The sequence below is a fragment of the Ascaphus truei genome, chromosome 10 (assembly GCF_040206685.1).
Source record: "Ascaphus truei isolate aAscTru1 chromosome 10, aAscTru1.hap1, whole genome shotgun sequence".
NCBI lineage: Eukaryota > Metazoa > Chordata > Amphibia > Anura > Ascaphidae > Ascaphus > Ascaphus truei.
Genome location: NC_134492.1, coordinates 54016905 through 54033644, shown reverse-complemented (window position 1 = coordinate 54033644; position 16740 = coordinate 54016905). Strand labels below are relative to the sequence as shown.

Here is a 16740-nt window from a genome sequence, read left to right as displayed (position 1 = left end):
CCCCCCCCCCCCTTTCCACTCCCCTTTTTTCCTTTCCCTTATTGGAGATGAAGTGTTAAAATACATAAGGTGAATGATAAAATTTGGATTTTCGGGCCAGTTCCTAGAGGGTGTTAGAGCTCTTTACAGGAAGCCCACAGCGTATGTCAAGCTTCCGGGTGGAGACTAAAGCCCCATCAAAATTAAAAATGATACCAGACAAGGCAGTCTTTTGTCTCCGCTCCTCTTGACATTGTCAATTGAGCCCCTCGCGGCTACAATGAGAGAAGATTTTAATATAAAAGGAATAGAGATAGGGGGGACACGTTACAAAATGTCTCTATTTGCGGGTGATTATAAATGGAGTTCTTCAAATATTAAATATCTGGGAATACAGATAGCAAGCTCAAACCAATATCTTTTTCAAAGTAACTTCCCACCCCTTTCTCGAAAAAATCAAAAAGGATCTACAGAATTGGAATAAGTACCAGATATCTTGGCTAGGTAGAATAGCCTCAGTTAAGATGAATATCCTTCAAAGACTTCTGTATTTCTTCCAAACCCTGCCGATAGCTGTCCCTCTACCTGGGCTTAAAAATATCCAGAACCGGATTTTCCAATTTATAAGGAAAGATAAAAGGCTGAGAGTCGCAAGATCGATAATGCTTGCCCCGAGAGCAAGCGGAGGCATGGGAGTCCCGGATATCATTACATTTTACCATGCGCCCCAACTAAAACAAGTAGTAATGTGGAATAAAGATGCAGCAACTTGCTGCTGGCTGGGGATTAAGTCTTTCTATGCACACCCTCTCTCTCTCTCGTCGGCACTGTGGTCCCAACGAGGAGGAGAGATGCTGGCGAATGGGCTTGGCTTGGGAATGATGAGGTGCACTTGGAAAATATGGTCCAAAAACAAAAGAAAATACAATCTGGCCTCATTTCCATCTCCATTAACCCCCATATTTGGAAACCCAGAGTTTCCCCCTGGCTGCTCTCCAAAAGATTTCAAACAATTTAGAGATTCAAATATTAACATAGCAGCCGATCTGGTAGGAAAAGGTAAGATCCTGTACTATCAGGACCTTCAAAAGAAATACCAGACTAAGAATTTTCAGATCTTCAGCTAACTACAGATCAGACACTTCCTGCAGGAAATCTCACAAAGAGCGAATTTTTCCAATTTAACGAGATTTGAAAAGTTATGCGGAAGGTGTTCCTACCAGAAGGGTCTGATTTCAGAAATATCCACAGTTATAACATCATCAGCGGTAATCCCCCAATCATAACTATATGTTGAAATGGGCAGAGGACCTCAATATAGAAATAGATAGAGATGACTGGGAGGATATCTGGGAATCGGCAGCTAAAACATTTAAATGTGCACAACGATAAAAAAAAATATGTATAAAATTCTATTTCAATGGTACTTAACTCATGTAGGCTGAGCCATATCTTCCCAGGAACACCCGATCTATGCTGGAGAAGGTGTGGCCTGGGAGGAGATATGGCACATACAGTATCTGGTGGACTTGTCCGCAGATCCAAAACTTTGGCTTATGATCCAAAGTATGATTCAAGTGCGTACTGAAGTAAGAATACAGTTGAATCCACTGACGTTTGTTGGCCAGTGTAAGGAATCCGTTCCTGGGTTTGGCTGAAGCTCACTTTTGCAGAGTTGGTGAGCTCTCAGACAGACCTCCCCTTGGATCTGCAAGCAATATCACCTGTGCTTGCAATCACTGCAGTCTGCATGTCTCCTGTGCAGCTCTGCCCCTATTCGCTGGCTATACTATATAGAGCCAGCCCCCCCCCCAGGAAGTTGCTGAGCATAAACCAAGATTCACTTGGATGTCTTGTGTTTGCCACAAACACTACTGCCTTAGCCAATCCTTGTTCTAGTGGCTTGCTGCATATTCTCCTTGCAGAAGCCTGCAATTCCTGTTCCTGTGGCCTGCTGCATATTCTCCTTGCAGAGGCCTGCTTCTTCCTGGTTCCTGTGCTGAAGCGCTGGATACCCAGTGCTAGCCTTTCCTTGTTTCTGAGACCTGCTGCATTCCCTCCTGGAAGAGGTCTGCTTCATGGTCCCTGTTCTGAAGCGCTGGTCTCCCAGTGCTACCCTGCGGTGTTCCTAGGCCAGCCTGCATTCCCCCTTGCAGAGACCTTCAACATGGGCCACTCCCGCTCCTCACGCCGAGGTCACTCCCACGCTTCAGCTGCTATGCTGTAGAACTTCGCACCAGCCTACCTGTTGCCGAACCCCAGCCTGGATATTGACTACTCTGACGTCTCCAACTCTGACCACGACTTGTCCATGGATTACCATGCCTTATCCAACCCTGAACCGGCTACGATTGACAACGCTTCGTGGTCTAAGGTCGATGTATTCACATCCCCACCTCAGCCCCACGGTCCGGTCCCGGTTTGTGGCGAGCACATCCATGACAGCCATGCTCATGGAAGATCTTCAGACCCCCATGAGAAAACTGGTCTCATTTATTCTGACAGCGGCGCGCTGTTCCATAGCTGCGGTTTGGAAGAAAATGAACGCCCCATCTAAGCGCACTGTAATTAAAAGAGTAAATGAGGTCAGACTCATGGAGAAACTAGCAGCACAATTGAGTAAAAAATGGAACAATTTTACAAGATCTGGGAACCATGGCCTCAGAACTAAAAATAAAAGTGGGGACTAAGATATCAAAATAAGTAAAACTGAATTTGAAGGTCTGGCGGGCGGGGTGAGGTGGAGATAGGGAGAGATATTATCTCCCCTGTCCTCTTCCCCCCTCCACCCCATCCCAGTCTCATGAATATCCTTCCTCCCCTCACCCCTCACCACCCCCCCTCTCTCTCACTCTTATTTGTTCTTCTCTCTCTATCCCTTTTTAAATCCCCAAAGGGTTTCGCAAAACATCGCTTTATAAGAAAGATGGAGAAAAGATCCTTGGTTAAAGAGCTGTTAGAATAAGAAGGTTCATTATATGTTTTGTATAATTGCACCTTTCCGTCTCAATGCACAAAACTTGTTGTGAGGATACTTGTTCAAAAATGTCTCTCGAATACAGTACCAAATTATGAAACCCTGTGAAAACCAATAAAAAAGTTTGAAATAAAAACAAAATACATAAGGTGAGTTGGGGTACCCAAATATAGGAATTGATTAAATGTTTTAAACTATGAACTAAGTGATTTGGGGTACCAAATATTGTAATTAATGAAATGTTCCAAACCAGGAATCAAACGATGATATGTGCTATATATAACTGTATATGAGTAGTAACCATTGGATACGCAATTGGTGATTATGTGCTATCTGTGGACCTTTGGGCCATGTATTACACTTTATATTATTCATTTAAACTTTAATCTAATTTCCATCTACTGTGGGTAGACAATATCTATGAAAATTGATTAAATCTTTTTTCTATGTGACTAAACGTAATGAATGACAACCAATTACACATACCAGTAGAAAGCTCACATATATATTTATATGTTTATATATATATATTTATATGTTATGATGTTTTTGTTAACCAGTAGATGTGGTTACCTTTATTGTATGATTGTATGATTACTCTAAAACATATTTCAATTTAGGGTTTATTGTATGAGATTACCTAGCGAAGATATATTTACTACAGGTATGTGTATTTCTGTGCTGGATTGAATTGTCCAAATGTTAGTCATGTGTTTAATGTGATACCGGTGTTGCATTGGTAAAATTGTTGGAAGCATAAACCCCCTGAATGATTGGTCCAGGCTCAACCTCTGGAGGAGGTAACCTGATATAAATGCAACCCCTACAGTAGCCAATGACTCACCCCCTGATGGAGCGCTGTTACAATGCGTAACGCGTAGAGGCAAGAGTTAACTTGTTCAGTGATGCATGAGGCAGAAGACCGTGACGACGGAAGCCTGCAGTCAGCACACACCCACGAGGAAGCCGCGATCAGCTGCTGCTTGCTTGCAGCACCTCATCTACTTTACCGGAACTTTACTTTCCAGCTGGACTTCCTGCCCCCATGTGTGTGGGATATGTGTATACCATCTTGTAGGACCAACTGAGGATAACATTGGAGCTACGGTAGTGGGGAGACTGAAACTCTTTTATTGTAAGTGTTGTATTGTTATTACCTATTTTTTTTTAATATGTCCCTCCATGCGCTTGTTCTTTTATCTTAGTGCTAATTCTGACACTGTTGATCATGGGAGTGTAATGAGCTGCAGGAGCGATATCACTAAGGGTTACTGAGGGATCTTGTGGCCAGCGCACACATAACAGCTTCAACTATTTGATAAAGTGACAGAGATGACCCCATTGAAAAGTCCTCTCACTCATTTGTATGATCAGAGACCTCAGGCTTGAATGGAATAATATGTACTGTAATTAAAATCATTTGGTCGCATTGATTATGTTCCAAGGGCCAAAGCGTTCGTATTTAAGGCAAAGAAAAACATGTTTAAATAGAGAGATTCTGACTGTGAGGCTTCAGGTCGATAAGTTAACAGTGAGATTCTTTCCAGTGAGTGAGACTCACTTGACATACCTCAGTTTGGTGACTTGGTGTAAATCTGGATCTAAACATATACTTCATTTGTCAATTCCTGGTTATATATACCCAACCACAAAGTAACAGGGTGAGCAAAATAGCTGCTTTATACAGCTATAATATGGAAATGTATTGTGTTGTGTAGATTATGAATCTGACCAGACCAGACATACCCACACACTGAGGAGGAACAGACCATCCTTGCTGAAGACATTGAGCACTATCCGTAGTCCGGTTCCTGGGACTCCTAAAGCCTTTGTCACATGTATACCGCAAATATTCTCCCACTTCAAAGATATTTTTATCTGTCTGGTAACTTCCGTGATCCAAATTTGACATTTTGCATTCCCCTGTGAACACGGAAAAGCATTAGCTATAGTTACCATATCTATGAAGAAGTCATACAAGTACTCTCAGCAAGATTAAGATGCAGCTTTTGTAGCGGAGGAACATTATCTGTGTCAGACTTGGTTACAAACAGATTGTAGATGGTAAAATAAACAAACATATTATATTAGGACCAGGGCTACCACTAGCTTTCCATCAATTAGTCCTAATTGGACTATTCATGACACCTGGTTTGGCGGCTATAAGAGGGTTGAGTTTGTGATTGTACACAGTATGCCATTTCTGCTTTTGAGAAAGGCCTGCGTGGCCGAAACGTTAAGTCTATTGGCAATAAATTAGTTTATTGAGCAAATCCGTGGAGCCCTGATTTTCTTCCCTTCTAATTGTCACGCACCTTCAGTTTTCACTGATCACAAGGTGCAGTGCACAATTATACATTTCTGACATTTCCCACTATTAATACTAAAGTTTGCTAATGTTTGATAGAGTTGAGAGTCACTACATTATATGTGGCAAGTACTATCAATATTATTGTATTACTGTATATTATACACTGTTTTCCAATTTTCTTGCATTTTCATATCATGTTATTCACGCAAAATTGAGGACTTGCTCATTATGGCAGAAATTAATTCACCTTTCACTGTGATTCTATACCGTTTGTTAATTTATTTAAATATTTTCCATCATCACTAATTGATTTGGTAGAGCACTGGAATTTGTGTTAAATCTAATAATAATAATAATAATAAATAATAATAATGTTACTGATTACCGACTTGCAGGCAATACCTTTGTTTTCCTCCCTAAACACACAGACATATTTCCTAATAAGACCGGGGAGGATTTGGAGGAAAAGGGAGTAATTTTGCATAGAAGCGAAACAGTCCTAATTGCCTCTGAAAAAATGTATTTATTTTCCTTAACCATTACCCCCAAAAAAGAACATTTAACTTTGATAGATTCCTGTAATAGTATCCTGTGAATTACAGGTCATGTTCCAATTATTTCATCGTATATAGGCATATCCCTTTATATTAGGGGACCTAGTAATAATATCCAATGTAAAATTTAGGACAATGTTTGCACAAGTCTATCATGAAACAGGCTCCGTTCCCAGAAAGAGCAGGAGAGAGAACAAAACCTTCTACAGAAGGTGGAGTACCTGGTAGCTGACCAAAAAAACAACCATGTGTATAGAATGTAACAATGTTATTGGTTTCTTTATACAAATGTAAAATTCAGCTGCTTTGGTTTCTTTGGGCCCTTAAAATAGGGCATTGAGCTAACAGTGACATCATATACAAAGTCTTACATTTTGCAATGATAGCCATGAGTTTTGTGAACTGTTACATAGTTATATAGTAGATGAGGTTGAAAAAATACGTAGGTCCATCAAGTTCAACCTATGCTAAATTTAGACAACAGATACTTTATCCTATATCTATACTTACTTATTGATCTAGAGGAAGGCAAACAAAAAACCCCATTAAGGGGATAAATTAATTCCTTCCTGACTCCACGAATTGGCAATTGGATTAATCCCTGGATCAACATCCTTCCCATGTATACTTATTTGGTATATCCCTGTATACCTTTCCCATCTAAAAAGATGTCCAACCTTTTTTTGAACAAATCTATTGTATCTGCCATCACAGTCTCCATGGGTAATGAATTCCACATTTTAACTGCCCGTACTGTAAATAACCCTTTCCTTTTGCTGGTGAAATTTCCTTTCCACCAACCTTAGGGGGTGGCCCCGAGTCCTTTGTACTGCCCGTGGGATGAATAATTCTTTTGAAAGCTCCTTGTATTGTCCCTGAATATATTTGTATATAGTTATCATATCCCCTCTTAGACGCCTCTTTTCTAATGTAAATAAATCTAATTTAGCAAGCCTCTCCTCATAAGTTAGAATGTCCATCCCCTTTATTAATTTGGTGGCTCTTCTCTCCACTCTCTCTAGTTCCATAATGTCTTTTCTTAGGATTGGTGCCCAAAATTGTACTCCATATTCAAGGTGCGGTCTTACTAATGCTTTGTAAATGGGCATACTTCTGTTTACTTCCCTTCCATCCATTGCCCGTTTGATGCAAGATAGGATTGCGTTTGCCTTTGCAGCTACTGCATGACTTTGGGCACTATTGCTAAGCCTGCTGTCTACAAGCACTCCTAAATCCTTCTCCATCAAGGATTCCCCAAATATATCTCCATTTAATTTGTAAGTCGCCTTTTCATTCTTGCATCCCAAATGCATAACCTTACATTTATCTGTATTAAATCTCATCTGCCATTTATTTACCTGCCCACGTTTCCAGTCTCTCCAAGTCCTTCTGAAGAGAAATTACCTCCTGCTCTGATTCTATTACCTTACACAATTTAGTATCATCAGCAAAGATAGAGACTTTGCTCTCGATCCCAACCTCAAGGTCATTAATAAACAAGTTTAAAAGCAGGGGTCCCAGTACCAATCCCTGAGGTACTCCACTCACGACTTTAGCCCAACCTGAAAAAGTTCCATTTATAACAACCCTCTGTTGTCTGTCCTTTAACCAGTTTTCAATCCAGGTGCATATATTATTACTGAGTCCAATTTTCTTTATTTTGTACACCAACCTCTTGTGTGAAACCGTATCAAAAGCCTTTGCAAAATCTAAGTAGACCACATCAACTGCATTACCCTGGTCTAAATTCCTACTTACCTCCTCAAAGAAACAAATAAGGTTAGTTTGGCAAGATCTATCCTTCATAAATCCATGCTGACTATTACTAATAATTTTGTTTTCCATTAGGTATTCCTGAATAGTATCCCGTATTAAACCTTCAAGTAGTTTCCCTACTATTGAAGTGAGGCTTACAGGTCTGTAATTTCCCGGTTGTGATCTAGCTCCCTTTTTAAATATAGGCACCACATCCCATTTACGCCAATCTTGTGGTACTGAGCCTGTGGAAATGGAGTCCTTGAATATTAAATATAATGGGTTTGCTATTACTGAGCTTAACTCCTTGAGAACTCTTGGATGTATGCCATTGGGGCCAGGTGCCTTATTTACTTTAATTTTTTCAAGTCGCTTATGAACTTCTTCCTCAATTAACCAATTGTTCATTAATATGGAGGTTGTGGCTTCCTCCTGCGGCACTACTATTGAACTTGATTCTTCCCTAGTAAACACAGAGGCAACGCATTTGTTTAATACCTCAGCTTTTTCCTTATCTCCAATAATCTGCCTACCCATCTCACACTGAAAGGGTCCTATATTTTCTATTCTCATTTTTTTGTTATTAAGGTACTTAAAGAATTTTTTAGGGTTGACCTTACTTTCTATTGCAATCCTTTTTTCATTATCCATTATTGCTAATTTGATTGCCCTTTTGCAATTTTTGTTACATTCCTTATAATTCTGATACGATGTATCTGTCCCTTCTGACTTAAAGAATCTAAACGCCTTCCTCTTCTTGTCCATTTCCTCCCCTACCTGTTTATTTAGCCACATTGGTTTTGACTTATTTCTTTTATACTTATTACCCAAGGGTATATACACTGATAAGTGTGCTTTTCTAACAATGTTTTAAAGACTGCCCATTTATCTTCTAAAATTTTCCCTGCAAAAACATCATCCCATTGTATTACTACTAGATTAGACCTCAGTTTATTAAAATCTGCCTTTCTAAAGTTTAAGGTCTTTGTTGAACCCAAGTAATCTGTTTTTTGATAATTTATTTCAAATGAGACCATGTTATGATCACTGTTACCCAAATGTTCCAGGAGTTGAATATTTGTTATTACTTCTACATGGTTTGATATGACCAAATCCAGAACTGCCCCTCTCCTGGTTGGTTCCTCAATAATTTGGGTCATATAATTGTCTTTAAGCAGCCCCAGAAACCTGTTTCCTTTTGTTGTAACGCTAATCTCATTGCCCCAGTCTATGTCTGGATAATTAAAATCCCCCATTATGCAAACATGGCCCAGTTTTGATGCCTTCTCCATTTGAAAAAGTATTTTAGCTTCCTCAATCTCACAGATATTTGGTGGTTTATAGCATATTCCCACAAACATTTTCTTTATACTTTTACCTCCACTGCTAATTTCTATCCACAAAGTCTCTACATTTTCATCATTTCCTTCATAGACATCATCCCTTATAATAGGTTTTAGATCCGGTTTAACTTATAACATTCTCCACCTCCCCTTCTATTTGTTCAATCCTTCCGAAAAAGAGAATAGCCCTCTAAATTAACTGTCCAGTCATGAGTTTCATCCCACCATGTTTCAGTAATGCCTATGATATCATACTGCTCCCTTTCAGCTATTAATTCAAGCTCCCCCATTTTATCTGTCAGGCTTCTTGCATTAGTAAGCATGCATTTAAGTTTTTTTCAGCCTGTACTATTATCTTATCTGCTCCTTCCTTTCTGCTCCCACTTGCTTTAGTCTTTAGAAGTTTCCAGTATTACCTGTATTAACTATGGGTGTCTCACTGCTTGCCAAACTTGCACTTGCCCCCATTCTACCTCCATACCACCTTGTATCCTCATCTATTCCACTTAGTTCATTATCTGTTTCATTCCCCTCCCCCCTCCTTCCTAGTTTAAAATCTACTCCAACCTTTTTAGCATTCTCCCCCCTAGCACAGAAGATCCCTCTTCATTGAGGTGCAATCCGTCCCTAGAATATAGATGGCACCTCTCAGAAAAGGAGTCCCAGTGCTCTAAAAACCCAAACCCCTCCTTCCTGCACCACTTTCTTAGCCATGCATTAACCTCCCTGATCTCTGACTGTCTCCCTGCGGTAGCGCATGGCACTTGTAGTATTTCAGAAAATACTACCTTGGAGGTCCTTGCCTTAAGCTTTTGGCCTAGATCAATGTAATCATTTTTTAGGACCCTCCATCTTTCTCTAACTTTGTCATTGGTGCCAACGTGTACCAAGACCGCCGGGTCAATTCCAGCCCATCCCATCAATCTGTCTACCCGATCCGCAATGTGCTGAACCCGAGCATCCGGGAGACAACAAACTGTTCGGTTCATGCGGTCACGTCAAGAGATTGCCCTATCTACCTTCCTAATAATGGAGTCCCCTACCACCACAATCTTTCTTTGTATCTGAGCATCCTGAGTCCCCACTGTGCTGGAGGAACTATTCCCCTGGCTGCTAGAGGAATTAGTCTCCCCCAGCCTTGCCATTTCTGTCCTAACATTCCCAATATCTTCACTCAACATGGCAAATCTATTGGGATGTGTCAGCTCAGAAACGACCTGCCTCTCCCTATTGCCCCTTCTTCCCCTTCTAACTGTCACCCAGCTACCTACAGTACCTGCTCCTCACTAACAGCAACCAAGCTACCTACCTGCTCCTCACTAACAGCGCCACCATCTGAACCACTAGTCGAAGCAAGGGCCTGCTCAGTGAGCTCTAATTTCCATTCAAGATTGCCAATGTCCCTCAATATTGCAAGTTGCCTCTTCAGATCAGCAATCTCTGACTCTAAAGAGACCACCCACTCACACTTCCCACAGCGGTATGCTTCTTGGAACAGCTGCTCCAAGTGCACATAAATGTGGCAAGATGTGCATTGAGTGGCATTCTCAATCCTGCTCATTCTAGCAACTATGAAGTTTAGAAGTACTGTACTAACAGTAAATTGTACTTCAATAAACTATACCTTGTTTAACCGCTTCCTTGTTTAAACTGCTTCTGGTTCTAACTGCACACACTTTAAACAACCCGCACTTCAAATCAACCACACAGATTAGTCAGTACACGCAAGCTCAGGATTCGTCAGAAGCCCCTGTTTAAATAGGGACACACACCAGGTGTGTTAGGTTATCAATTAACTTACCCCACCCACTGCAGGTGTGTTAGGCCAGCCAATTAACCAACCACACCCACTTTGCCTCAGGCAGGAGAAAGGGAAAAAAAGTTACAGGCTTCAAATTACAGCACACTTTAAAAATAGATTAACCCACTGCACACTCCCCAAAAAACAGCCACCCCTGCTAGTATACCCAGTACTTCCCTTTCCTTCTGGTTGTAACTGCACACACTTTAAACAACCAGCACTTCAAATCAACAACACAGATTAGTCAGTACACGCAAGCTGTTCTCCGAGACATTTGCACATCTCTAGATTCAACCCGTAAATCATGTCCCAGCCATAGATTTACTTTGGTTTTCGGAGGGGTGACACCTTTCTAAGTGTTAAAAATAAGTGTGCTAAACTCAGGCCCCCAACTGGGAACATAGACAACAAAATGTAAGTCTACAAAGTCTTAAATAATTCCTAAATGATATACTGTAGTCCATACACTCTTGTTACTGTCTCAATCCTTAGAGCCAGAGTATCTCAGCTCTTCCAGGTCCCTCCAGGGGGTCCTCACATAAAATAGAAACAAGATGGAACGAGAGCAACCAGATTAGAGTAAAAGACCATCTTAAAATCAGTAACAGCACAGAATTCTCACTTACATATAACAATATAACAATCAGTAGCTCCCATAGACGACGTACAATATGGTGTAGAAGGTGTAATCCCCGCTGCCCGATCACAGAATACAAGATGGCAGGTAATCTATTCTCATCTGGGTCCCGTATTTTATTCAGAAAACAAGTTCCCTTCCGCGTACCCCATTACGCCGTTCCCGTTAAGCGTCTCTTCAGGGTGCTTCCGCCTTCACATTACAACGTTCTCTCAGACCACCGCCACGAATTAACCCTGTGCGTTTCGCTAGTAACAGCTTCGTCGGAGCTTGGCTCTATTCCTTCAACTCTCTTATATTATTTACTAGCTGATATACCCGGCATTGCCCGGGCGTGGAAGGGCAGGGGGCATGGAGTGGAAGGGCGGGGGGGCCAAGGGGCGTGGAAGGGCGGGGAGGGCAAAGGGCACGGAGGGGCGGGGGAGCCAAAGGGCAGGGAGGGGCGGGGGTGCCAAAGGGCAGGGAGGGGCGGGGGGGCCAAGGGGCAGGGAGGGGTGGGGGGCCAAAGGGCAGGGAGGGGCGGGGGGGCCAAGGGGCAGGGAGGGGCGGGGGGGCCAAAGGGCAGGGAGGGGCGGGGGGCCAAAGGGCAGGGAGGGGCGGGGGGCCAAAGGGCAGGGAGGGGCAGGGGGGCCAAAGGGCAGGGGGGGGGCCAAAGGGCAGGGAGGGGCGGGGGGCCAAAGGGCAGGGAGGGGCAGGGGGGCCAAAGGGCAGGGATGGGCGGGGGGGCCAAAGGGCAGGGATGGGCGGGGGGGCCAAAGGGCAGGGATGGGCGGGGGGCCAAAGGGCAGGGAGGGGCGGGGGGCCAAAGGGCAGGGAGGGGCGGGGGGCCAAAGGGCAGGGAGGGGCGGGGAGGCCAAAGGGCAGGGAGGGGCGGGGGGCTAAGGGCAGGGAGGGCAGGGGGGCAGGGAGGGCAGGGGGGCAAGAGGGCAGGGAGGGAGGGGGGGAGGGCAGGGAGGGAGGGGGGCAGGGAGGGAGGGAGGTGGGCAGGGAGGGAGGGAGGGGGGCAAAGGGCAGGGGGGGCAAAGGGCAGGGGGGGCAAGAGGGCAGGGAGGGAGGGGGGCAAGAGGGAAGGGAGGGAGGGGGGCAAGAGGGAAGGGAGGGAGGGGGGCAAAGGGCAGGGGGGGCAAGAGGGCAGGAAGGGGGGCAAGAGGGAAGGGAGGGGGGCAAGAGGCCAAAGGGCAGGGAGGGGCGTGGAGGCCAAAGGGCAGGGAGGGGTGGGGGGGCCAAAGGGCAGGGAGGGGCGGGGGGGCCAAAGGGCAGGGAGGGGCGGGTGGGGCAAAGGGCAGGGAGGGGCAGGGGGGGGGGCAAAGGGCAGGGAGGGGCAGGGGGGGGTCAAATGGGAAGGGAGGGGCGGGGAGGCAAAGGGCAGGGAGGGGCAGGGGGGGGGCCAAAGGGCAGGGAGGGGCAGGGGGGCCAAAGGGCAGGGAGGGGCGGGGGGGCCAAAGGGCAGGGAGGGGCGGGGGGGCCAAAGGGCAGGGAGGGGCGGGGGGCGAAAGGGCAGGGAGGGGCGGGGGGGCTAAGGGCAGGGAGAGGCAGGGGGGCCAAGGGCAGGGAGGGGCAAGAGGGCAGGGAGGGGCAAGAGGGCAGGGAGGGCAGGGAGGCAAGAGGGCAGGGGGGCAAGAGGGCAGGGAGGGCAGGGAGGGAGGGAGGGGGGCAGGGAGGGGGGGGGGCAGGGAGGGAGGGGGCAGGGAGGGAGGGGGCAAAGGGCAGGGGGGGCAAGAGGGCAGGGAGGGAGGGGGGCAAAGGGCAGGGGGCAAGAGGGCAGGGAGGGGGCAAGAGGGCAGGGAGGGATGGGGGCAAGAGGGCAGGGAGGGGGGCAAGAGGGCAGGGAGCAAGAGGGCAGGTTGGGGGGCAAAGGGCAGGGAGGCAAGAGGGCAGGGAGGGAGGGGGCAAGAGGCCAAAGGGCAGGGGGGCAAAGGGCAGGGGGGCAAAGGGCAGGGTGGCAAAGGGCAGGGGGGGCAAAGGGGAAAAGGGCAGGGGGCAAAGGGCAGGGGGAGGGCAGGGGGCAAAGGGCATTAGGAGGGAGGGCAGGGGGCAAAGGGCATTGGGAGGGAGGGCAGGGGGACAAAGGGCAGGGGGCAAAGGGAAAGGGGAGGGATGGCAGGGGGGGCAAAGGGCATTAGGAGGGAGGGCAGGGGGCAAAGGGCATTAGGAGGGAGGGCAGGGGGCAAAGAGCATTAGGAGGGAGGGCAGGGGGGGCAAAGGGAATTAGGAGGGAGGGCAGGTCGGGCAAAGGGCATTGGGAGGGAGGGCAGGGGGCAAAGGGCAGGGGAGGGAGGGCAGGGGGGGCAAAGGGCATTAGGAGGGAGGGAAGGGGGGGCAAAGGGCATTAGGAGGGAGGGAAGGGGGGGCAAAGGGCATTGGGAGGGAGGGCAGGGGGCAAAGGGCATTGGGAGGGAGGGCAGGGGGCAAAGGGCAGGGGAGTGAGGGCAGGGGCAAAGGGCAAGGGGAGGGAGGGCATGGGGGGCAAAGGGCATTAGGAGGGAGGGCAGGGGGGCAAAGGGCATTGGGAGGGAGGGCAGGCGGCAAAGGGCATTGGGAGGGAGGGCAGGGGGGGCAAAGGGCAGGGGGAGGGCAGGGGGCAAAGGGCATTAGGAGGGAGGGCAGGGGGCAAAGGGCATTGGGAGGGAGGGCAGGGGGACAAAGGGCAGGGGGCAAAGGGAAAGGGGAGGGATGGCAGGGGGGGCAAAGGGCATTAGGAGGGAGGGCAGGGGGCAAAGGGCATTAGGAGGGAGGGCAGGGGGCAAAGAGCATTAGGAGGGAGGGCAGGGGGGGCAAAGGGAATTAGGAGGGAGGGCAGGTCGGGCAAAGGGCATTGGGAGGGAGGGCAGGGGGCAAAGGGCAGGGGAGGGAGGGCAGGGGGGGCAAAGGGCATTAGGAGGGAGGGAAGGGGGGGCAAAGGGCATTAGGAGGGAGGGAAGGGGGGGCAAAGGGCATTGGGAGGGAGGGCAGGGGGCAAAGGGCATTGGGAGGGAGGGCAGGGGGCAAAGGGCAGGGGAGGGAGGGCAGGGGCAAAGGGCAGGGGGAGGGAGGGCATGGGGGGCAAAGGGCATTAGGAGGGAGGGCAGGGGGGCAAAGGGCATTGGGAGGGAGGGCAGGCGGCAAAGGGCATTGGGAGGGAGGGCAGGGGGGGCAAAGGGCAGGGGGGGCAAAGGGAAGGGAGGGCAGGGGGGGCAAAGGGCAAGGGGAGGGAGGGAAGGGGGGGCAAAGGGCAGGTGGGGCAAAGGGCAGGGGGGGCAAAGGGCAGGGTGAGTCAGGGACACGTTAAATAACGTTTCCTCACCTTGCACACGGCCGCGCTCCTCTTCCTACGGGTACCGGCCGCCCTCCTCCTCAACCTCGGGTTCCTCAGCGGCAAGGCTGAGACGCTCCGGTGAGGAGGTGCTGCGCCTCCCGCTGGGAGAGGCGGAGACAGCCGGAGGAGCGGCTGGGTGAGGGGAGAGCCGCATGCTCTATGTGAGTGGGGGGGAGCGCCGGGTGAGGGGAGAGCCGCGTGCTCTGTGTGTGTGGGGGGGGGGGGTGAGCTGGGTGGGGTTGGGTGTCTCTTGACATAAAATGTGAGAATTGTGTCAATTACCGATTTTAAAATGGTATTTTACTAAAACCTTGTTGCACTTGTTCTATCTGTGTTCCTACCCTTCACAAATGACAACAAGACATTAAATGTGCTACATCATGGGGTGTGTCGTAATTTATATCCCACATAAATAATGCAAGGCGTGTTTTACTTGGCTGTGAGTCATACTATATATTTTAACTTCACTATACATTTCTATGTGGAAATGCTTCAATGTGAATTTGTGTAAAAAATAAAATACAATAATAATGATATCCATATACATACACACACAATGTGTGTCCCGGCAGAGTGAAAGGATCACAGGTTGCTGTATACTATTGATCAAACACAAACAAAGTGAAAGATACTCACGGAGACATTTTCCTGGAGAGAATTTCCCGTTAGGAAGACATTCAATCTCACCACCCTCTTTTCCATCTGGAGTTGTTAGTCCCGGGTTACAACTGTATTGTACTTTCTCTCCAGACACATACATATTCAGAGTTCTCCGAAGATCAGCATTTTCCACTCTAATGTCATTATTGGAACATGTTTCTAAGAAAAAATAAATAACAGTTTGTACCTAAACTTTTAGATTTAATTCACCTCTAAGTATAGTATTGCATATTGACCTTTTCGGGGGGTAATGCACATGTTGCTGCTTTTACAAATGTAAATTGCTGTTTATTATTAGTGACCGGGTTTTATTACATCCAAAACAAGATCTGAAGGAGCTTAATTCCCCTATATTCTACCTGAAGGAATACCTGCCCTTCCCCTCCCTATGTCCCAGGATGGGACACCCTCTATCAGGGTGGGTGAGGGGTTAATCCCTTTGCCAGGTACAGTCTCTCCTTCCTGAGTGGTAAGGTATTTATATTTATTTTATAATATTGTTAACTATGGTCCCCTTTACCTATTATATATTTATATTGATATATTTGCTCATTGTGACTGAGTGCTGAAGAGTATATCGGTGTCAGATTAGAGTATCAAGGCCCCTCGGGGGGAAACAGATTGTAGGGACCTGATATAGGGCCATAATGACCAAACAAAGTTATAACAGGGTTTGCATTAATGTGCACCAGGTTTGCGCAAACTGGGGAGCGTGATAATTTTTTCGGGAAGCGCGGTGGCTACAGAGGCCCGCGCTCTTCCCCTAAGCTTTTAAAAGAAATGCCGGGGAGCGCGAAGACTTCATCAACGCGGCGTCACATTACCCCGCAGCGTTGTTTGGTGCAGGATACCAGGTTGGGGGGGGGGGGTTGCAAGCACTGGGGCTAAGCAGGCAAAGGGGCGCAGGGCCAAAAGATTGTACCCCCCTGAAGTGTACAGTATACATATTGTGTGGTAGATGGGGGTAGATAATAGAGAATTGTGCTGTTCTGTGGTCCCACCCTTTGGGGAGTCTGGTAGATTGTGCAGTCAGCCGTGCACAACCGACTCTATATCAGGAGCTCAGGGATCCCTCTCCTATAAATATGGACCGGAGGTTAGGACTCCAAGCACAAAGCAGCGGGTACCGTGAAACTGGTATTCCATTGTGTGAAACCCGTCTGCTATAAGAGATAAGAAGAAACCCATCTGCTAATAGAGATAATAAACCCATCTGCTATAAACGATAAAAAGAAACATGCTGGCTATAAGAGATAATAAGATACCAGCCTGCTTTAAGAGATAAGAAGTAACTACTAAGACAAAAAATAATTAAGCTACAGCAACAGTAACACCTCTGCCTGGTCTATCAGGCGCTGCTCCCCAGGAGCATAGTATAGAACTAATCAACAAAACAGGGAGGGAGGGAGGGAGTTCCTATAATAAGGA

The 16740-nt window shown here is 47.0% G+C and overlaps 1 protein-coding gene across 21 annotated transcripts in view; it reads right to left on the bottom strand.

Moving 5' to 3' along the window:
• The window catches only part of LOC142503955 (complement factor H-like), a 721803-nt gene that overhangs the window by 589146 nt on the left and 115917 nt on the right, over nt 1-16740 (bottom strand). For 20 of the 21 annotated variants that reach the window (XM_075616940.1, XM_075616959.1, XM_075616958.1 and 17 more), the window contains 2 exons: nt 15289-15471; nt 4703-4879 (listed from right to left, as the gene is read on the bottom strand). In XM_075616940.1, the coding sequence (XP_075473055.1) occupies nt 4703-4879; nt 15289-15471 (360 nt within the window). The remainder of the gene's footprint in view (nt 1-4702; nt 4880-15288; nt 15472-16740) is intronic. The other variant, XM_075616945.1, reaches the window with a different exon arrangement.